Source organism: Sciurus vulgaris (genome assembly GCF_902686455.1).
Source record: "Sciurus vulgaris genome assembly, chromosome: 15".
NCBI classification, from domain to species: domain Eukaryota; kingdom Metazoa; phylum Chordata; class Mammalia; order Rodentia; family Sciuridae; genus Sciurus; species Sciurus vulgaris.
The window spans coordinates 53,353,811-53,376,809 of record NC_136476.1 but is presented as its reverse complement, the minus strand read 5'-3'; the positions used below and the strand labels follow the sequence as shown (position 1 = coordinate 53,376,809).

The following is a 22,999-nucleotide window of genomic DNA, read 5'->3' as shown; positions in this document are numbered from 1 at the left end:
TAAATGTAGATTCACAAGAAGTCTGGCAGTAACAGGAAGAGAAGAGAATGGTAGTTACAGGAAGATGCAGGGCCACAGAAGATTTCCTGCCCTTTTTAAGAGTTGGAAAGACTTGAGCTTCTTTACAGACTGAAAGAAACAGTTGAGAATTAATGCTTTTCTGATAGAACAATGTCTTAAGAGGAATCCAGAGTGAGTGAAATCAAGTTTTGTTTTGTTTTTTTTTAATAAGAAGGCATTATGCTTAGCAAGAAGCAGTGCATATCTTTTCCTCTAAGGAAGCAGTTTATTAAGTACCAGAATCAATTCATTCACTCAACAATCACGAGCCTTTGTCCCCATGGAGATTACGTTCCCTGGAAGGAAAAATAAACTACACACACACAGACACGCACACAGAGAAACGAAGGGAAGATATGAATATGAATGTGTGATGGTGGTAAAGACTACTGTGATATAAAGCAGTACAAAGGTATTTTGTAGGGCAGGTTAGGAAAGCTTCATTGAAAAAAATGATATTTGAGCAGAAAACTTAAAGAAAGTGAGAGAACAAGTCTATTGAATTTTCAAACAAGTGCAAAGTTCTTGTGTGTTCAGAGAGCAGCACGGAGTGTGGCTGGAAAAGAATGAAAGAAAGTAGATGATAATGTATAATATCAGAGAAGTAACAGGGCTAGATCATATAGGTCTCTATAGGCCATTACAAGGACTTGTGCCTTTACTCTAATAAGGGAAAACCATTGGAGGGTTTTGAGCATGCCATAATCTGAATTTAAAAGGATCACTCTACTTCTGTGTTAAAAATATACTGCAGAAGCCAGGTGAGGTGGTGCATGCCTGTAATCCCAGTGACTCTGGAGGCTGATGGCAGGAGGACTGCAAGTTCAAAGTCAGCCTCAGCAACTTAGCAAGGCCCTAAGCAATCCAGTGACACTCTTACTCTAAATAAAATACAAAAAGGGCTAAGGGTATGGTTCAGCGATTAAGTGCCCCTGGGTCCAATCCCTGGTACCAAATTCACATACCACACACACAAACACACACACACACACACACACACACTGCAGAGGAGCAATCTGCTTCTCAGTAAGCTGCTGCAATTGTACTGATAGAACATCATAGTGTCTTGACTAGAGGGCAGCAGTGGAGGTGGTATTAAGTAATCAGAATCTGGATATATATTATGAATACAAAGCCTGATAGAATATGCTATTGGATTAGATGTGTGATATGGGAGAAAAAGAATCCAAAGATGACTATAAAATTTTAAGTGGAAAGATAGAAATACTGGAAATACCATTAACTGAAATGGAAAAGTCTGAAAAAGGGAATTTCGGAGGGTAAGAAAGAATCAGAAATCCAGTTTTTTAAATAATTTTGATATAAGTTTGAGACATCCCTTAGGTGTGAATGCAGAAGAGTAGCTAATGTATGGGGAAAAAAACTAAGAGAAAAGAACAGTGACCAAGAAGACAACATAATAAAATGTTTCAAGAAGGAGGCATTAACTGTGCTAGATGATGTCAAGAAAGGAGGATTTCAAAATGAATCACAGTATATAGCAATGTGAAGGATACTGATGAATTCAAATAGTGTTCATCAATTTGACATGGTGAGGGCAAAAGCCTGACTGAGTTCAAGAAAGAATTAAGAATGTACAGATAACTCTTTTGAGTATCAGCAATGTATAATGAAGAATTTGGCCATTGTCCCTAACCTAGGAGACTCTAAATCCTTGGAATTTCCTGAGTAATATTGAGTGTCTTTGTTATGAAAATGGAGATGACTCGTTGTCTTACCCAGATATGTTCAGGATGGGGTCTGGCCATACCAGAAAGACTAGAAGATTGAGACTTTTGAATCATCTCTCAACCTGACATCTCAATCTTTGATGGAGTGGGGTTAGAGACTGAATTCCATCAAGTGACCAATCAATCAATCATGCTTATGTAATGAAATTTTGATAAAAACTCCTGACAGAAGCTCACTGGGCTGGTGAATACACTGATGTGTTGTGAAGATGATGCATCCTGATTCCATGAGAACAGGACAGAAGCTCTTCATTTCCTCCCAGACCTTGTCCTCTGAGTCTCTTTATTTGGCTGGTGCTCCAGACTTGAATTCTTTATAATAAAACAGTAATTTTATTTTGTTTTTTTATACTTTGGTACTGGGAATTGAAACCAGAGCCTCCTACATACTTAAGTGTGCACTCTACCATTGAGTTATGCCCCCCAGCTCCAAAGAGCAATTTTAAGTATATTGCCTTCTGTAAGCTCTGTGGGTGGTTCAAGTGAATTATTGAAGCTAAAAGGGTCATGGAGACCACAGATTTATAGTCAAAAGTGTGAGTGGCCTGAGGACTCCGGAAGTGAGGTTGGTGTCTGGAGTAAGTGAAGTCTTGTTAGGGGCCATGCCCTTTAAAGCTTGTGGAGGTTATGTTAACTATTGAGTGGTTGGTGGTAGAACTGAATTGCAGTACACCCAGTCGGAGATCAAACAGATTAAAGAGAAATGAAAGATGGTTTTTCTAGAAAGGGATGTGGATTCAAGAAGAGATAGTGTATTCAGAGACAGGGACACAATAATGAACAAAAAATATGCTCTCTTACTTCATCAATTTACAGCCTGGTGGTGATATATAACAGATTTAGCAAGGCTGTCTTTGTTAAAAGTATTGTCTGTTTACTTAGGCCTGCAGATGCAGATGCCCAATGAGTTACTAAAAGCAGGATAAAGCTTGGCATTTCTGCCTTAATTTTGTATCCATCTCCTTTATTACCTTAAACTTTATGACCTGCTCAGTTCTGCACATAGGCATGTTAATCATTTTAGGGGTGTTCATCTGAAAACTTGTAAGGCAAGTTTATTAGCCCTAAATTTACTTAACTATCTTGTCCTCCTTCAAGACTAAAGCAAGATTTGCAGGGACATTTACAGCATTTTGTTTCAGACCCTTGGGGTTGGTGCCTAGAAGTCTCCGGTCATTCTCTACTTCTTCCATGAATAGTAGAGCCTTGTAGGCACATCACCCTACCATTAACCCCTAAACAGGAGCAATCATCCCTTCCAGGATCACAGGTCTGACAGATAAACATCCTGCATCCTGTGAAGCAAATGGAGATGGCCCTCTCAATGATAAGAACTTCTCTGGAGCCACCTTGAAGAACTAGAACTAAGATGATGACCAACCAGGCCACAGTCTGACTAGGACTGTTTAATTATGCATTACCTCTTATACCCTGCCTCAATTCTTCCTTATTCAAACTTAAAACCTATGTCAACACCCCAAAGACAAGGCTAAGATGCTAGATCTCACTCTGCCTTCCCAATGTGACTATATTGAGAAAAGCTCCTTTCCTGCTAAACACCATTATCTTTTCTGTTTAGTTTTCAGACAAGTGGCCAAACCTCATTTTTGGAACCCCAAGAGTAAGGTCTCTGGCCTAGGATTCCAGGAAATCTAGACAAGAGGAAAGGACTTAAGGATATTGATATATGAAGAATGAAGCTGACAGTTATCTACTTTCTCAGTGAAATAGAGATTGGGTCAGAAAATAGAGTTGCACTAGATATGGTGGTATACACCTATAATAATCTTGGAAAGCTAAGATGGGAGGATCCTGAGTTCAAGGTCAGCCTGGGTAATATAACAAGACTGTCTCAAAACAAAAAATCCAAAACAAAGAATAAAAATAAGGTTGAAATAAATAGGGTTGGGGGGGTTTGAGCTGAAAATGTCAAGGTCTGAAACAACTAATTTGGAGAACTGAGAAAGAAAACAACTAAAGATGTGTTTCTGTATAAAAGAACATTGTTTCATACCATGTTAATATTTATGCCTCAAAGAAAATGCTTCATGTTCAAATAAACTGGGAAATGAAGGATTAAAAAAAGTTGAAAAGCCAGGCATGGTGGTAGTGCATGCCTATAATTCCAGCAGCTCAGCATGCTGAGGCAGTAGGATTACAAGTTCAAAGCCAACCTCAGCAACTTAGTGAGGCTGTGAGCAACTTAGCAAGACCCTATCTCAAAATAAAAATAAATATAAAAAATAAAAAAGGGCTGGAGATGTGGCTCAGTGGTTTAACACCCTTGGGTTCAAATTCTAGTGCCCCCCCCCAAAAAAAAAAAAAAAAACAATTGAACAGATTCACTATAGGACAATGTAAAGCCTTTTATTTGTTAAAGTAACAATTAATATACATTAATTTGCTAAATAGGGATCTATTACACAAATTTCTCAAAGCACAGAACACTTTTCATGCCACTTACTAACATCTCAGAATGCCATTTGAGAAACATCAAATTAGAGAAAAGGAAAAAGGTTGCTAAGCAACATTACAGGCCCAGAATAATTCATAAATTAGCTATATAAATAATCTGAAGGAGCATGTAACTGTTTTAGAGTGTAAAAGATTGGGAAAAAATACAATGATCAGCAGTTGTGTAGGACTGGCAAGTCAAAGGAGACATGGAAGTGAAAACATTATTTTTAGGCAACTGGATCTGATACTACAGCTTTAAAAATACATACTTGGGGCTTAGTGAGGCTTACATATCTTAGTGGTAGAGCACTTGCTAATATGCGTAAGGCCCTGGGTTCAATCTCCAGTATCCGCCCCCCCCATATGTATAACACACACACACACACACACATCTTTAATATATTATGCAAACCTGTATATGTGTGTACACATACTAATACATGTAACATAATCCTCTATTCAAGTAAAAATCTAAACCATTTCAGTATACAAATGAGATAAAAACAACTTTTCTTTTTTTTAATTTTTACAGACTGCATTTTTATTCATTGAAAAACAACTTTTTTGATTGAAAGCAGAAATGGTATTGGGAAGAAGAGGATGAATAAACAGAAGATAAAAGAAGTCCTCTTTAAATCTTACAAATGAGGCTTCTAAGTTCAAAACTAGAAACTTTTTCTTTATCAAAACAATGACAGGGTCTATGATACCACTGGCATATTACTATAGTTTGGTTTCATAAAAGAGTATTGTGGCGCTATTAACTCTATGGGAAAAGGTTTCTTGAAAGCTTTAAACATCTGACCTATATTATTCTGAAGAACACACAAAAAATTTTATTATGTTTCAGAAGAAAAATGTGCTTTGATTCAAAGTGTCAAAAGTGTCTTGTACTGTTCTCACTTTCTAAAAAGCTCTAAATCTAGGAAGGGCCCAAGAACTCATGAGACTTCCTCCCAGCAGCCCTGCCTTCTCTGCAATGCCAGACCAAGCAACCCCCATCTTCTAAGACTGTTGGTGTGTCCCAGACTCATTAGAATGGGAGGGCAGGCAAGGATAAAAGGCTCCCCTGCATGATACTGACGTTCTCTTTTGAAGTATTCTAAAAATTGGCACTTTCTACTATCCTCTAACACAAAGGTCATATGAGGGCAGAAAATCCAGCTGATCTTGAGCAAAGATAACTCAGAATAACATATGGTCCCAATAAACACAGGCTTAGCAAAAAGTAAACAATCAGGCAGACAGGAGTCTGATTTGGACCTTGGGATTTTTGAAAAAGTTTCTTGGAGCAAAGGTTTATTTAAAACAGAAACACAAAATGTGTCATAATTAAAACTCCAATTTTATTTTTTTTAAAATATAAAAGTTTTATTTAAAATATAAAAGCCTTTTTTCCCTTATTTAATGGTGAAGGTCAAATTTATAGTGGAATGACCTACAAAGTTAAATTTTTTAAATAATTCCTCCCCTTCATTAAAAACCCCAATTTGGAAAATAAAGAGGGGGGAAAGATCTATACTCCCACTGTACTGCCACAACCTCTGTTGACATTCTGGCATATTTCCTTCTACTCTTCCAAAAGCCTTCTCTTGTATTTCTGACAGAATGGGATGAAAGACGGCAGCCTGAAATCTTCTGGTAATAATCTCTTTCCTCTTCTCAACCAAACATTCCTCTATAATAGTACATTTCCTCCTTTTAGAAGACTGCCACCCTCCATGAACAGGCTAGGGAGCTCCATCATATTTTCCAAACTGTACTCTTAACTTTAGCCATTACTGTATTAGTATACATTTTTCTTCCTTTTAAACAATAAAAGATTATTAGAATCTTTTCCATTGCATATTTTTCAAGAAATAAATGCCCATGAAAAAACATTAATTCATATGCCTTCATTAAGGATGGGAAGATTCAAATGTAATTAATGTGGCAATTAAAGGTCTTTATCTTTTTTAGAGCAATTAAAATGGATTAACTGGGTCATTCAACTAGTACAAAAGAGGGAAAAAAAATATTTCCAAGACCTAATGCTTTTATAAGGCAATGAATTCTACAGATGCTTTAATTTATAATTTGATTCTAATTTTTTCTTCAAGAAAAAAGTTTTAAGCTGTTTTTCTCATAGAATGAAGTTGACTAAAGGTAAAATGGTTTGAAATATAACTCTATATCAACATGATGAAAATAAAAAGCACAGGTATTATCCTTATTAAAGACATACAGATATCCTGCATCCTTATTCCAAGTGTCTGTGATTATAAAATTAATAAAAACCAAAAATTGATTACTAAAAGCCATTTTGTTGGCTTTAAGAAGGAATTAGAGCCAAGCACGGTGGTGCATGTCTGTAATTCCAGTGGCTTGGGAGGTTGAGGCAGGAGGATCTCAGGTTCAAAGCCAGACTCAGCAAAAGTGAGGCACTAAGTAACTCAGTGAGACCCTGTCTATAAATAAAATACAAAATAGGGCTGGGGATGTGACTCAGTGGTTGAGTGCCCATGAGTTCAATTCCTGGTACTCCCCACCTCAAAAAAAGCGAAGGAATTAGAGCCATCTAGATATATGCAAGCAGAATATCCAATAATTTGAAACATCAAGGTTTGGCTGCTGATTTAGGCAACATGTGTACCAAAGTTAGGCAAATAAGCAGGAAACACATGCTCTAGCCACATACAGAAAATACAACTTCTAAACCAACTGGCATTTAAAAAAACAAAATACACCCCAATCTAAAAATAAGGAATATCCATAGAATTATAGGATTTTTTAAGTTAAAAGGGATTTTGCCACAAGGAAGTCTCCCAAAAGCTATAATTCAATCTGGTTAATGCAAAGTCATTTTTGTTTTCTTTTCTAAGGAAAATAATGATTTCCTCTAATTAATGTTTTCCTAAAGAATTACTAAAACAGAATACATATTTTTAAGAAAATATAAATATCCTTCCCACACTATTAAGGGGAAAAAATCTGAGCTAATACTGGAAGGTCATTTTAAATTAAAAAGATACATTAATTTAAAAATTCTTATTTTTATTACTTATGTATATATATATATATATATTTTTTTTTTTTTTTTTTTTGGATGTACTAGGCATTGTACTCAGGGTTTCATGCTTGCTAGGCAAGCATTTTACCACTTAGCTACATTCCCAGTTCTTCAGTTCTTTTAAAATTTTATTTTGAGACAAGGTCTCAAAAAAGATGGTCCCAGTTGGCTTTGAACTCACAATCCTCCTGCCTTAGCCTCCTGAACAGCTGGGGTTATAAGTATGCACCACTGTGCCCAATGAAATCTTATTTGTGATCAAATTTTTATTTTTAAAACAACTTGGAAAATGAAAATCACTCTAAAAATGTTTAAATGACAACTTCAACTTTAATTAATAAATAACTTCATGCAAATATCACCTTTATTCCTTAAAAACTGATGTTATAGGTATATATATCTATATAAAATACTGTCAGCTAAGGGAGAGCCAAATAATAAAATGATTATCCATATAATCCATCACTCATCCAACATTGCTGTTATACTGTTTTATCATCTGACTATACATATTATAAACATGTTTGCTTTTTTTTTTCCCTGAATCATTTGCAAGTTAGACATATCCTCCATTGTTGGTCTCACACTGTACTGCTGTAATACCAATTATATTCATTCTATTGTAGTACCAATATGACTGCCAGGTTAATTTTTTTAATGGACCTTTCACGATGTCACTCTTAATAAATTAAGGGTCTACAATGGCTTCCTAGTATTCCAACTAAAAATTTCCAAGTCTTTTTTTCTAGCCTTCCCTTCCCTAAACTTCATTTACTTTCAATAAGGAAAATCTACAATTATCTGGAACAGTCTTCTGCCTAAAGTGCTTCATGTCCCTTTCCTGATGATCTAAATTCCAAACATCTTTCAATGTTTCTTTTCCAACAACTTCAGGCCATGTTGATTTGGGGGTTGATTAAGAGCCAACATTTTTTTTTTTGGTAGTATTGAAGATTGACAGGGGTGCTTTATCACTGAACTACATCCCCAGACCTTTTTATTTTTTTATTTTGAGACTGGGTCTGGCTAAGTTGTCTTGAATTTGTGATCAGCTTCCAGTTACTGGGTTTACAGGCATGTACTACAGCAAGACCCTACTATTCTAGGTAGAATTGGAATCTTTAATTTTTTTCTAGTCATTTCATATGAGTTATTTTGGAATCCCCAGATTGATTGATCTTGGTACACCAAGCACAGTGCTCAATTTAAAATATTTTATTCAAGATTAACAATATTAATAATGTTGTTATACCTTTTTAACAGAAAAAAAAACAAGTTTTTTTCCTCACTGTATTCTCTCACTACCACATATCATATGGTGACCCACTCATAATTTAGTAAACATGATTGTTTTGGCCTAGGTCAAAACATATATTGGAGATAAGTACTCAGGCAAGAGAGAAACAGTCAGTTGGTAGTAGGTATAGAAGGTCAAGAAGAATTGTAACTGGGGAAGCTGAAGTTTTATTGGAAGTACAGAAAACATGAGTAAAAAGAGGAAACTGGCTGGCAGAAGAATGCAAGAGATGCACAAAGAGAAGCAGTGAAAGAGAGAGAAGCTAGCTATTTGTAAAAACAGTCTTGTTCCTGCCACTTTCCAGTTTCCCAGCAATCCCTGAGGTAGAGGTGTGCTGAATTTCCCACTCATGGTTTTCTATGAGATTTCCTGTTAAAGGTCACATAGCCAGCCCCCTAATCAGAGCTACCCTTGGTTCTGTTTGTTGGGGTCAAAACCTTAAACCTTAACCCTAACATCATCATTATGTAACAACTAAAGCAAAAGGCGCTTCTGAAATTCTCTATATATGCTGATAGCCAGCATTCTTGGATAATGTTCTTCCCCACTCAGTGCTACAAGGCTCCCATTCAAAACAAGGGATCTAAAAGTATGAAATCTGGCTCTCAATGGTATAACCCTTGGTCAGAATGAATCTCTTAATATTCCACTTTTCTTGTAGTCTTCATGTTATCTATGTTCTTAATAGCGTCCAGCACATTATACCCTACAATACTTCATGAATATCATACGATTTTTCCTGAAATATATTCCTTAGATGTACTTGAATTATATATAACAAATACAAAATAGCAATGTAGATAGTATACATTTGGAGGTAATATTAATGTCTGAACTTCCCACAAAACTGGAAGTCCCATGAAAGTAGAGATCATGTCTGTTTTCGCTTTTATTTTATACCTATGTTTATTATGGTATCTGGTACTATTAATATTATTTTGTTAAATAGGTAACTGACAGGTATAAAATTTAGCTTAAAAAGCAATGGACACAGGGAATTTTTCCTAACACCCATCTTAAACATTTTTTTTAAATGTAAAAAAACTGGGGTACTAGGGATTGAACCCAGGACCTTGCACATGTACCACTGAGCTACATCTACAGGCCACAAAATGGATCTTTTGTTCTACTTCCATCTTACCTGTCAATTCTCAAACCTGCTCCTTCCTGTGTTTCCTACCTTGATAAATGGCATCAACTTTTAGTAAGCTGCTCAAAATTCAAAAACAAAACAACAAAAACCTATCAGTAAGTTTAATTCTTCCTTCTCTCAATTCCCATATTCAACCTATCAACAATATCTTGAATCTCTCCTCTAAGTCACCATTCTCTCTTGCTTGGACTACCGCAATGCTTCTAGACACCTGGCATTTACTCTTGCCCATTATAATACCCCCCCCCCCCCCCATTAGCAGCAAGGGTGATCTAAAATATAAATAAATCATGTCTCTCTCATTTAAAACTCTGTTGGTTTCTATCTGTACACAGAATACAATCTTCACATGACTTCTTGCAAAGGTTAGCACCTAGTGATATGGTACTCTCTTGCCCACGAAGTTCCAACCACACAGACCTTCTGGTCTTTATGCCTTAAGGTCTCTGCTCTTCCTGGACCCCACCTCTGTCTTTCAGAAGGATAGTACCTTCTTGGCCTTCAGATCTTAACTTTAAACTTCACCTTTCAAAGAGACTGCTCTTGTCAGCTCTAAGTAACCATTCAGCCTCCACACACACAATTCTCTTATCATTTGGTTTAGTTTTTTCATAGTATACTTATCATACCCAGAGATGATTTTATTATCTATTTTCCCTCCTTTAGAATGTAAAGCTCCTTGAGAGCAGCAGCTCTGCACTTAGAACACTGCCTGACATACAGCAACCATCAGTATTTAAAAAAAAATTTTTTTAGTTGTTATTTATTTATATGCAGTGCTGAGAACTGAATCCAGTGCCTCACACAAGGCAAGCACGCTACCACTGAGCTACACCCCCAGCCTTTAACAAAAAAGAGTATATTTTGCTCTTTTAAAAGCCACATTTGTGGCAGCAGTGCACACCTGTAATCCCAGGAGTTTGGGAGGCTGAGACAGGAAGATTTCGAATTTAAAGTCAGCCTCAACAACTTAGTGAGGCCCTAAGCAACTCAGCGAGATCCTGTCTCTAAACAAAATATAAAAAAGGACTGGGGATGTGGCTTAGTGGGTAAGCGCCCTGGGTTCAATCCTAGGTACCTGCCCCCCCAATAAAAGGGGTACATTTTAATATATAAAACCCACGTCCTTGACATCTTCCCCCTTTCTTCTTTCAATGGTATATAGTTAAAAGTATGATTAATGAAAGATTGCTTAAGTCTATGGATACAAGATAGGAACTTTTAGTAATATACCATAATAAACTATCTTATCGTTAGGTCCATGATTAGTCCTAGCTCTTTCCAGTGTGAGCCAAGATACTGCATTGGGAACAGAATCTGCTTTTTATTACTTTTATTCAGATAGGCGTTTTTCTTTTTCTTATTTAAAATTCATTACATTCTTTTTCAGGATTCTAGACTATTACATAATTCCTTAAATGTCAACTTGTTGCAACTTGGCCTTTAATGTTACATCTTTTTCTTACAAAATATCTTAAATAGAAACAGAGCTACTACCAGGTGCCATGAGACTGCACCCTAAAGTCCCATCCTACCCTCCAAAGAGAAAATCAGCTAATAAGTAGTATCACTCCATTACCTACATCCAATGAGTATAGGAATAATCAGGGCAATATAAAAGAGGGGGTAGTGACCTGTAAAGCTTTATGCTGGAGGAGACAGAAGGACCCAATCTTTGACAGACAGAAGACTGTCTATGCAGGAATATAAGCCAAGCCTTCATTGAAAAACAATTTAGTAATTGTGTTCTCAATTTCTGTTTAGAATTGAAGAACATTTTCTGCACTTTCTACAATGCACAGTAGAAGCCTTTGTCTACTATATACTCAATGTTCTTTATGTAAAGAACCAGGCAATATAAGCTTCCTAGAATTTAGTACAAGGATTTTAAGATTAAATCTGGAATTTTGCTCTATCAAACAACACAAATTGTATCAGGTCATGAACTTTTAGAGTTGGAAGGGCTGTTAAAAATCAACTATAGCCCAGCATTTTCTAAAGTGCACTTTAGGTATTATGAAGAAAAGTTTTATGAGCCAATGATTATTTTTTCTGTAATAATTTTGAGATAATTCCCATACCATGCAATTCACCCTTTTAAGATGTATAATTCAGTTTTTTTTTTTTTTTATATTCGGAGTTGTGCAACTATCACCACTGTTTATTTTAGAATATTTTCAGTCCTCCAAAAAGAAACTCTACACTCCTGAGCAGTCATTCTCTATTCCCCCAGCAAACCAGTGTCTTTACCAAAGGAATCCTTGGCCCCTTTATTGTGAATCTAATGTATTTTGTGAATTTATAAGACGGGGTCCAATGTGCAGTGTTTCCCAAACATATTCAGTAGCTAACATTTCAGTGTTTACTATGCTAAATACGATGTATTACTTCAATTAATTCTTATAATAAAATCTAGGAGGTGCTATATATAATAAATGTGGGTATTAGACAAAAAATTAAGGCTAAGAAACTTTCTCCATTATTCTTAATCACTTCACTCTACAACTTCCCACAGAACTGAGTAGCTATGGATGAGAATGGGCAATAGCACTCTATGGACCAAATATTTGTAAGTGCTTTAGTTCAGTCTCTTTTAACTTAGTGAGAAAAATGGGGTTCACAAAGGTAAGTTGAGTTAGCGAAGAATACATATTCTTTCTCTTTTTTCTTTGATTTCTGAGCTAATTTACAGGTAAATTTAGAACACAATTACAGTTAACTAATCCGAGGTTCCTGACACAATTTTCTCCCCCTTTAAATGCCTTCCTTTTTTTTTTTTTTTTTTTTAAATCTTTATTTTTAACATTGCAGACTACCTTAAAACCTGTAGAGTTTGACTTTGCCTTTTCTAGGAGGTCTCTCCCTGAAAGCAATGCACTCCTCCACCACTGTTGTTATTAGGAACCCTGCCATCTTTCGATGGTTAGTATAGTTAGGAGGACATCACTCAATTTTGCCCCCATCCCAGGTGGATGTCATCTCCCTCTGTGCACACACAGTTCTGTATCTCCTTTGGACACTTCTGCCTTGAATTCAAGCTACTCCTGTTGTATCCTACTTCCTAACCTGTGCTCTGCTGGAGGGCAGGAGTTAGCAACAAATCTGAATGACCAGCAAGCAGGCGACAACTATAAGCACTGCAGTTTCCTATTCATCCTTAGTTTAACTCCTTTAGAGCAAGGACCAACTCTCCTCCAGCCCGCTAGCACCAGAGAGCAGGGTTTACTGATTTTTAATGCCTCCCGCTCAACCCTGTCCGACATAGCACCGTAGGGCCCACGAGCTCTCCGACACCGAGGCCGGTCTTTCGGAACCAAGTAAGGGTCAAGTAACAAGTGACAATAACTGGCCTGGGCAGCGGTAAGGAGGCTGCACATCTGAAATCCCGCCCAACCCTCGCGACGATCCTGAGGGAAGGCATTTTACCGTTTTCTGACAAGGACCAGAGCCTGGCGAGGGGTATCAGGACAGGGCAGGGGGCCCACGTCTGGTAGGTGACAGAGCAAGGCCTCGAACCCAGGTCACCGGCCCCCGTTCAGAAGATCTTCGGGGCGCAGAGGCGAGAGTGGGGAGGGGCCTTGATTCGCCCGGAGTCGGCAACAGGTCCTGACTGCCGCTACCTCCGGACCCAGGGTCACCGGACGTGGGCCGGTCTGGGGTCGCGCTCACCCCCCCCTGCCCCGCGCCATCTTGGAGTGCTGAGGCGGCCGCTCCGGATCGCCCCGCACAGCTGCTCCGGTAGTTACTCACCCGCGCTGCCCGGGGCCAGGCCCCCCGCCACCTCCGCGACCCCCGCCACGGCCAACAGAAGCAGCAGCGTGCCTCGGAGGGAGGCCCGGACGTTCGCCATGTCCGGGCCGGGCGGGTCCGGAGCGGCGGGATGCTCGGACCCAGCCTGGCCGCCGCCGCCGCTCGCTTCAGGACCCGCCCCCGGCGCCCTGGCCCTTCGGTGATTGGCTGCGGCGCGCTCAAGCCCCGCCCTCGGTCTCCCAGAGTTTCCAAACCCTCCTGGGGGCGGCAACGCGCCCGGGACCCCGGCCCTTTGTTAGAGCCCAGCTGTGTATCGGTATTATCTGCAGCCTTCCAAGCAGCGTTCTCCAAGAGCACAGTCAGAGGCCGTCAGAACTGGACAGGCCCTTGGAACACCTCTGCCACTCCCAAGGTTTACAGATGGCGCCACTGAAGCTCAGAGAGGAGACTGACCGTGAAGAACACTGCACGTTCGCCTGAGAACCAGGGAGGGCTAAGTCAAGGCTGAACCGCAGGGGCTTCTCCCTTTCTAGTACTCTCAGTGATAACTCTCAATATCCTTTCTACCGAAGTGCTACCTCAAACCGAAAGAAGGCGTGTCACCTGATCTCCCCAAATGCTGAAGGGCTCTGCCACCGACACGGTCCCCAGACAAGGGCCAGAGGCACGGATTCACCACCAAAGCCGTTGGCACATATAGGTTCACAGTGCCTTTGGTGTACTCTTAATACCTATTTCCTTCAGGAAAAAGTGGGTGGGTGAAGGCTCGTGGAACTACACGTGGAGCCTGAATGTCGGACTGTGAAGTTCAGACGTTGTTCAAGAGACAATTTGATTGGACTGGGGGTGTAGCTCAGTGGTAGCGCTTGCCTGTCATCTGTGAGGTCCTGGATTCTGTCTCCAGCACTGGGGAAAAAAAAAAAAAAAGACAATTTGAAGGTGCCCACCCCTCATGATGACAGCCTCTGTGGAGAATGTTTGAAAGCGTCTGCTAGCTATTAAAGCCAATTAATTGTGTAGATCTCTCCTGCCCCCCTGAACAAATAGTACATCCATTTTTGAATCATCTTGCTGTTCAGGGATAAAACTAATAGCTTTCCCCCCCATTTTTCCAGTTTCCCTCTATTAAGACACTAGAAGCAGTTAGTTTTCCCATGGGACAGAGAATTGCAGCATAATGTAATAAAAGAGCAAGGGTTTAACACATTCCCTAGTCCTTAATTGCATTCTACCTAACTAGTTCCTGTGACCATGGGCAAAGTCATTGAACTTCTTAGTTCTTTATTTTTTCTTAGCCTTCTTGGGAAGAGTAAACATACTGTATTTCAAATGTCTAACACAGTATTTAACAAAGTGAATAATGTTAACACTTTTGAAATGTAATGAGAGATCTACCACTTAGGCCAAAGGACCAACAAACTAGATTCCTTTCCCACCTCGCTCCCTACTCCTCCTCAAGAGATATGAATCAGAAAGTCTAGACAGTCCAATATGGTAACTAGGAGTGATGTGTGGCTAGTCCAATCTGAAATGTGCTGAAATCAATCTTTAAAGGTTTAGTAAGAAAACAAGAATGTAAATATATTAAAATCAATTCACCTGTTCTTTTACTTTTTAAAAAGACTTTATTTTTTAGGACAGTTTTGTGTTCATGGCAAAATTGAGTGAAAGGTAGAGAAGACATATGTTCCCTAACTCTCTTGTGCATGGCCTCCCCATTAATCATCCAACACCAAAGAGGTTCATCTGTGACCATCAATGAACCCACACTGACCATATCAACCAAAGTCTATAACTTACACAAGAATTCATTTAGTGTTGTACATCCTGTGGGCTTTGACAAATGTATAATGATGTGTATCCACTGTTTTTCAAAATGCAGCTGTTAGAAAAAGAATACATGTGTGGTTCATCTTGGGATTCACATTATACTTCTATTGGACGTACTGGAATAACCATTTTTAATTTTTAAAAAGATTAATGCTTAGAGATTAGTATGGCACTTCTGCTGGAATTACAGGCGGGTGTCACCGGGCATGGCTTCTACTTCCTTTCATGGACCCTTACTACCTCCACAGGAAAATGTCTGAGCTAACCTGCTGGAGAGATGAGAGAGACAAGACAATAAATTGCCTTAGCCAAGGGCATCTTAAACCAGTCAACTTCAGATTGACCTGTCAGCTGATTGTAAATAAGTGAGCCCACCTAGAATTAGCTAAACCTGGCTAGATCAGAACTGTCAAGATGTTAGATTCAAAAGAAATAATAAATTGTTACTGTTTTAGGCTGTAGAGTATTGGAATGGTTTAATATAGAACATTACTGTGATAATAGTACTCAGTGCTTCCTCTACTAATTCAAAGTCAGTTTAATTCATTAGACATTCATATAGACTTGTACCTAAAAATTAACCCTGTATAATTCAGTTTTCTAGAATGGAAAAAGTCCTATAAATAAAATTCTGTCTTCATAAGTACTGACTGTGGCAGCTACTTATAGGCAACAACATTTTACTCATCCTTTAAGTCTTATGCTCTGTGAAGATTTCCCCATTGCTCTGGGTAGGGTTTTTTCCTCCAGGTCTCAATGTGTCTTGTATAGACTTCTAGAATTGTATTCATGTCACCATATTTTAATGGTCTATCTGACTTTTTCTCTTTCTACAGACTAGATTATGAGTTTCTTGAAGACAGTAGCTAAACTTTTTCATCTCTGTACCCTGAGAACTGTGACTGACACATATAAGTGTATCAGTTCAGTGTGTATCAGTTTAATGAATGTTGAATATGGAAGTCAAATACAAAGACAACTATATGGACCTGATCCAGGAACTCAGAATTTTATATTAAAAAGAGAAAACTAAGGATTGAGATGAAGCAATCAATTCTATGTGGGTGGAGAGAAGAGGGATGAGCAGTAAAGGTTTGAAAGAGGTATCACCTAAGCTAGAATTTGAAGCAAAGGGTGCCAGTGGATAGGGATAATGGTGTTTTGGGACCAGTTTTCTTGTGGGGAATTAATTGGTTGGGGGAGAAAGTCCTAATTTGCAGTACTTGCTGATGTTCTTGGTGAAAATACCCTCACTGATAGCTGATTTCAAGTTACAAACTGGCTTGCAAAATTCTGGATATTTAACAATCCATTCATCCTAGTTGATAGGGGTCAGTTCCAGTATACTATTGGACAGGAATATATGAGAATGGATTTGGAAGAGGGAATTCCAAGTTGTACAACTACAACTAACAAACATGGTCAATCTGTTAAATTACAAGTAATGTGCTGCTGAAGTGTAAAGGGAGAAGAAACAGGGACTAGATTGAGAAAAGCTTGGTATAACAGACTGAAAAGTATGAACTACATCTTATAGGGGAGCCACTGAAAAGTTTTAAAGAGGGAAGTGACACAATCAAATTAGTCCTTGAAGGGATCACTTTAGCAGTAGAGATAGTAGGTAAGAGGAGAAACTGGACTTAGAAAAGCTAGTTTGGCAGCTATGATAGTCTGACAAAGTGACATAAAGGCATGAACTAAGGCAGTAACTGAGGATCTGGAAAGCAGATTGATGTAACATATATTTAGGAGAAAAAATATATATATATTTTTGTACTGGGATTGAAATCAGGGCACTCAGCCACTGAACCACATCCCAGCTCTATTTTGTATTTTATCTAGAGAGAGGGTCTCACTGAGTTATTTAGTGCCTCGCTTTTGCTAATGCTGGCTTTGAACTTGAGATCCCCTGCCTCAGCCTCCTGAGTCACTGTGCCACCATGCCTGGCTAGAAGAAAAATATTTTGGGCTTGATAGCCAGGGATTTGAAGGAACAGTTGAGGAAGAGCAAAGAGTAGATAATACTTGAGTATAAGAAAAAGAAGTTGTTTTTGTTTTGGAGTGTGTGCACATGCATGCGTGTGTATGTATATGTATGTGCATGTGTGCATTCATACATACATGTACATATGTGTGTGGTGGTATACATGGGGAGCAGGAGTGAAAGAGAAGTACATAATGCATGGAAAATAATAATTTGGTTGATTTGAAATCAATCAAATTTGGCTGACATGGTTGTTGCTCCAATAGAACATCAAAAGTAAACCTATCCAGGAGCTCAGAAAAAGATTTTGGAGGTGTCATTCTACGGAGGCGAGATATGGGAGTTGTGCTGGAAATACAGCTCAGTGGCACAGCACTTACCTAGCATGCATGAGGCCCTGGGTTTTAACCCTAGCACCACAAAAACAAAATAAAACAAAAAACCTATGGGAATAGGTGAGATTGCCTAGTAGAAAAAAAACACTGGGTATTTAAAATAACGAGATAACAATCTATTCTGATTTGATCAGATTTCCTTTTGGGGATGATCTCATTCAGGTGACTCAGAGAGGAATTAGAAAGGAAATATACTAGGGCATGGAGACTAAATAGGAGTTACTCCTTTCCCCAAACAATAATACAAATATGACAAAGCAAAATAACCTATAAGTAACACATAATCAAGGTTTTATACCATCTTAAGCCAGTACTGCAGGACCTTACAGGTTTCGCTCTTTTTGGAGCTCATCAGCTGCAGGTAACGGCTAAACTCCACTCTGACATAGTATGCATGCATAGCATCTTACTGTTTACAAAGTTTTTTTTTTTTTTTTTTTTTTGACACCAGGGATTGAATCCAGGGGCACTTAACCACTGACCCAGCCCTTTTTGTTTTTTACTTTGAGACAGGGTCTTACTAAGTTGCTTAGAGCCTTGCTAAGTTGCTGAGGCTGGTTTTGAACTTGATCCTCCTGTCTCAGCCTCCCAAGCTGCTGGGATTACAGGTATGAGCCACTGCGCTCAGTCCAACAATTCTTAAGGTCTCCTCAGCATTAATCAAACACACTTTATTATATTTAGGTCCTGAAGGTAAAGTACCACATGATTATTTTTGTTTTGGTGCTGGGGATTGAACCCAAGGGCCTCTGAACTCAAGGATGACAGTGTTTTTGGTTCTAAGAGTTTTGTGGTTCCAAGAGTCTCTTTGTAATATTTTCAGTCTTAATTTTATCTTCGCATTGTCACAAAAGCAGAGCTCAAAGGCAGAACAATATTTTAGTTGTTTTAGCAACTATTTAGCTTCAAACTTAACTGCCTTAAGATTAAAAGTCCCCCAAAGCACCTCCTACTGACTTTCCTTCCTTTCCTTTTTCACCTTTCTTAACGAAATAACACCAAATAACTGAAATGAAGAAAGCCAGGAATTAAAGGAGAGAAATGACAATGACGTTCCTGAAAAGAACATAAAGGAAATCCTAGAGAAGAATCTGTGAAAGAAGAAATAAGTAAAAATGTAAAAATTCGATGGTAAATTTGTAGCAAGGTACTTCAGTGGATCATGAAGCAAATGGAAAAGTATTCATATTTAAGGTCATTGTATTAAGAAAGTGGCAGGTAAGGTCTGACATTAAAGGTATGGAATAGTTTATGAATCCAAAACTAAAATTTATCTCATCACTTTATAGCCATTGCCAGGTCTCTAAAATACATCAGCCTCACATAATCTTAATGATGTTTATTCTGATACACAAGGAAGAAAATAGCTATTGATGGTCAAAATTTTTTTTAAAAATCATTACATTTGGTGGCCAAAGAAAAGGTTTACAGCTGTTTTGGACAAAGACTATGCAAACCAAAACCAAACAAAAAGAAAAAACAACAACAACAACAAAAAACAACTACCCCCCCCCTATATAGGCATATATTTTTTAAAAGAATCTCTATTTTGCCTCATACTTCATGGAAAACATCAAGTTCATGTTATTAGCTCTAGTATGGCTGTACTATACGGCTAGCATCTATTCTGATTGTTTGTGCCTGTTATTCCAACTGTTGAATATTTTGAATATGATCTCAGTTTCTAGTATTGCATATCTGTGAATCTCATATGACCTAAGCCCCTTAGGTGGGCTAAGGACTACACTTACGAAAATGTAAGGAGAATCTAGAACTGAGCATTCATTCCCATGACACTTGAACATGTTGATGTAGTCATCAAGTTAATGACTGATTTTGGCAGTTCTGATGATCAAAGTTTGGTGACCTTAATCAAACAGGTCATTCTCAAAGAAGTACTCTTAAATATGAAGGAAGTACTCTCTCAAGTATTGTTCAAAACAAGAGAATGGAAGACCTGGAAGATCATTATTTGAATCTCTTGTCCATTGCTGAAATTCCCTCTGCAATGTACGAATCCAGTAAGACTTTGAACATTTCCAATGATAGAAAGTTATCTTTTTTGGGAACATCTCATTTCATTTTGAACAGTAATATGAAATACTATTATCCATATCTGTTCCTTCTCTTCCAGTTCCCTAATAAGCAATCTTCAAAATCCAGCTCTCTTTCACTCACACCATCAATTTTCAAGCACACCCTCAATGTTCCAGGGTTACTTTAAGGCTGACTGTGGGCATGACATCTCTCCTTTTACTTAAGTCACGTATTTCTAACAACCTTGGAAATATGGGTCTTACATTAAAAGTACCTAATTACTCAAAATGCTTCAATTCCCTTAATCTCCTTCCTAATGAATCTGCTATTGTTAATGTGCATTTTAATTCTATATTTGAAATCCAATAGTTCCTTACCATTGTTTTATAAAATGTGTTTTAATTTACCTAGTTTCTACTTTCATATTCCCTTTTGCATCTCAAATAATTTTCTGCTGGACTAGATCTTTCAGAAATTCCTTTGGAGAAGCACTTCTAGCAAGGATCTAGAAATATCTTAATGTTGCCATCTTTCTTGAAAATATTTTTGGTGGATAGAGAATCTAGGTTGATGTTAGTTTCTTTCAGAACCATTTAAGTATCATTTACTGATCTCTGGCTTCCTCTGTTGCTAACTGGGAAATCAACTGTTGGTCTCCTTTGAAGGCAATGTCATTTTTTTCTGACTGCTTTTAAGATTTGTCATGTGTATCAAGAAAAAGAAATCTGGCTGGGGATTTGTTGGGCTTCTTTAAACATTGCTTCTGCCATACTATTGTTCTTCTAGTTCTTCAGTTACAAGATGAGTCCTGCTCTGTTCTGTCTCTTGAACTATCTTTTAGCTTCATGTCCCTCTGTGCTGCTTCTTCACATAACTTAGTTCTACCTTCCAATTCACTTTCTTTATTGTATTTAATCTGCTACAACATCCATCCATTGTGTTTTTATTTCAGTTATGCTTTCTGGAAATTCTTTTTCAATTATGCTTGCTTTTTATATTTTCAAGACTATTTTATTTCTTAAATACATAAAACGTTTTATGGTCTGCATCTGTTAATTTCTATATCTGAAGTATTTTCAGGACTGATTCTGTTCACCATTAATCCTGCTAGCTCATTTGATGAATCTTGTTTTCTGGTGAATTTGGGGATTTATTTACATGTGAGTTGTTTATTTTCTTAGAACTTTATCTATGAAAATCCAAGGAGTCTGGAATAAAGAAATGTTTCTCTAGAAGAATTTATGTTAGCTTGTCTCAGATACCTAAGAGCCACTAGAATCACTTTAAATAAACTTTAGCATCACTTTAAATAAATTCTCAGCTTGATGTTGTATTGATACCAGTATAATGTGGGCTGCAAACTCAAGTGAAGGCTAGCTTATATTGTTAACATTTGAGAGAAGCAATTTTCCTTGTAGCTCCCTAGAAGGGGAAGAAATGAACATATTTCCTTTAAAAAATTATTTTATTTATTTATTTTGTATTTGTTGAACATTTCTTGATCATCCTAATACTGATAGTCCCTTTGGGATTCCAAGTTTATTGGTGGGAAGGGGAAAGTACTACATTTAGGTTTTCCATCTTTAATCAGAACTGAAGATGTATCTCTTGACTTCTGAAGCTACAGCACTATGGAAGTTATTCATCAATGTCCTCAGTGCTAATGTTATTTTTAGTGTTCTTACTTCTCTGGATTCCTGTCTTTGCCTAGGTTTTGGGGGCAGTCCATATTTTCTTTCCAGCAAATTAAAGTAGTATTTTAAATTGCTTTCATCTGGAGGAACAGTCTAGGTACCAAGTCTGCCCTATTGCCAGAAAGAATGACTTCAAGCACAGGAAAATAGTAAATGTAAGTCAGGAAACTAGGTTGAAAAGATTAGAAGTGTTTATTCTATCTCCTTGAACATTATCTTTCATATTCAAAACATTATAACAAATCCAGTTAAATTCTGTCTTCAAATCCCTGACATACTCTTGAATACCTGATTCTATTGCTATCATCCTAGTGCTGGCTCGAACTTATCTTTTAAAAATTTTTTTAAAATTTGCTTTAATTAGTTATACCTGACAGTAGAATGCACTTTGATACATCATATATAGTGGAGTATAATTTCTCATTCTTCTAGTTATACATGATGTAGAATCCCACTGGTCATATAGTTATATTATGTACACAGGGTAATAATGTCTAATTCATTCTATCCTTCCTATCCCCATACCCCCTCCCCTCCCTTCAATCTCCTCTGCCTAATCTAAAGTAACTCTATTCTTCCCCAATGCCCCCACCCCCACCCCAAATTGTGCATTAGCATCCATATCAGAGAAAACATTTGGCTTTTGGTTTTTTGGGATTGCCTTATTTCACTTAGCATGATATTCTCCAGCTCCATCTACTTACCAGCAAATGCCATCATTTAATTCTTTTTTAAGGCTGAGTAATGTTCCATCACATATATACATCACCTTTTTTTTGTCCATTCATCAGTTGAAGGGCACCTAGGTTGTTGATTCTACAGTTTAGTTATTGTGAATTGAACTGCTATAAACACTGATGTGACTGTATCACTGTAATATGCTAATTTTAAGTCCTTGGGGTATAAATCAAGAAGTGGGATAGCTGTTCAAATGATGGCTCCATTCCAAAGTTTTCTGAGGAATCTCCATACCACTTTCCATAATGGTTGCACCAATTTGCATCCCCCCGCCAGCAATGTATGAGTGATGTATGAGTGTACCTTCTTCCCCCACATCCTCGCCAACATTTATTGTTGTTTACATTCTTAATAATTGCCAGTCTGACCGGGGTGAGATGAAATCGTAGTTTTGATTTGCATTTCTCTAATTGCTAAAGATGTTGAACCATTTTTTCTTTCTTCGATTGTATTTCTTCTTCTGTGAGGTGTCTGCTCATTTCCTTAGCCTTTTTATTGATTGGGTTATTTATATTTTTGGTAAAGTTTTTTTTGAGTTCTTATAAATTCTGGAGATTAGTGCTCTATCTGAAGTGCAGTCGTAAAGATTTTCTCTCACTCTGTAGGCTCTCTCTTCACATTACTGATTGTTTCCTTTGCTGAGAAGAAGCTTTTAGTTTGAATCCATCCCCATTTATTGATTCTTGATTTTACTTCTTGTGCTTTGGGAGTCTTGTTAAGGAGGTCAGCTCCTAAGGTGAAAATCTGGGTCTACTTTTTCTTCTATTAGTGTGTGGGGGTCTCTAGTGCTTAAATCTTTGATCC

At 37.8% G+C, this 22,999-nt stretch overlaps 1 protein-coding gene across 1 annotated transcript in view; it reads right to left on the bottom strand.

The window, feature by feature from the left end:
- LOC306645606 (reversion-inducing cysteine-rich protein with Kazal motifs-like) overlaps positions 1 to 13,686 on the bottom strand; it is a 78,699-nt gene extending 65,013 nt beyond the window's left edge. Inside the window, 1 exon segment of the mRNA XM_079113519.1 lies at positions 13,518 to 13,686. Within this exon segment, the coding sequence (XP_078969645.1) occupies positions 13,518 to 13,617 (100 nt within the window). The 5' untranslated portion in view covers positions 13,618 to 13,686.
- Positions 13,687 to 22,999: the final 9,313 nt, after the last annotated feature.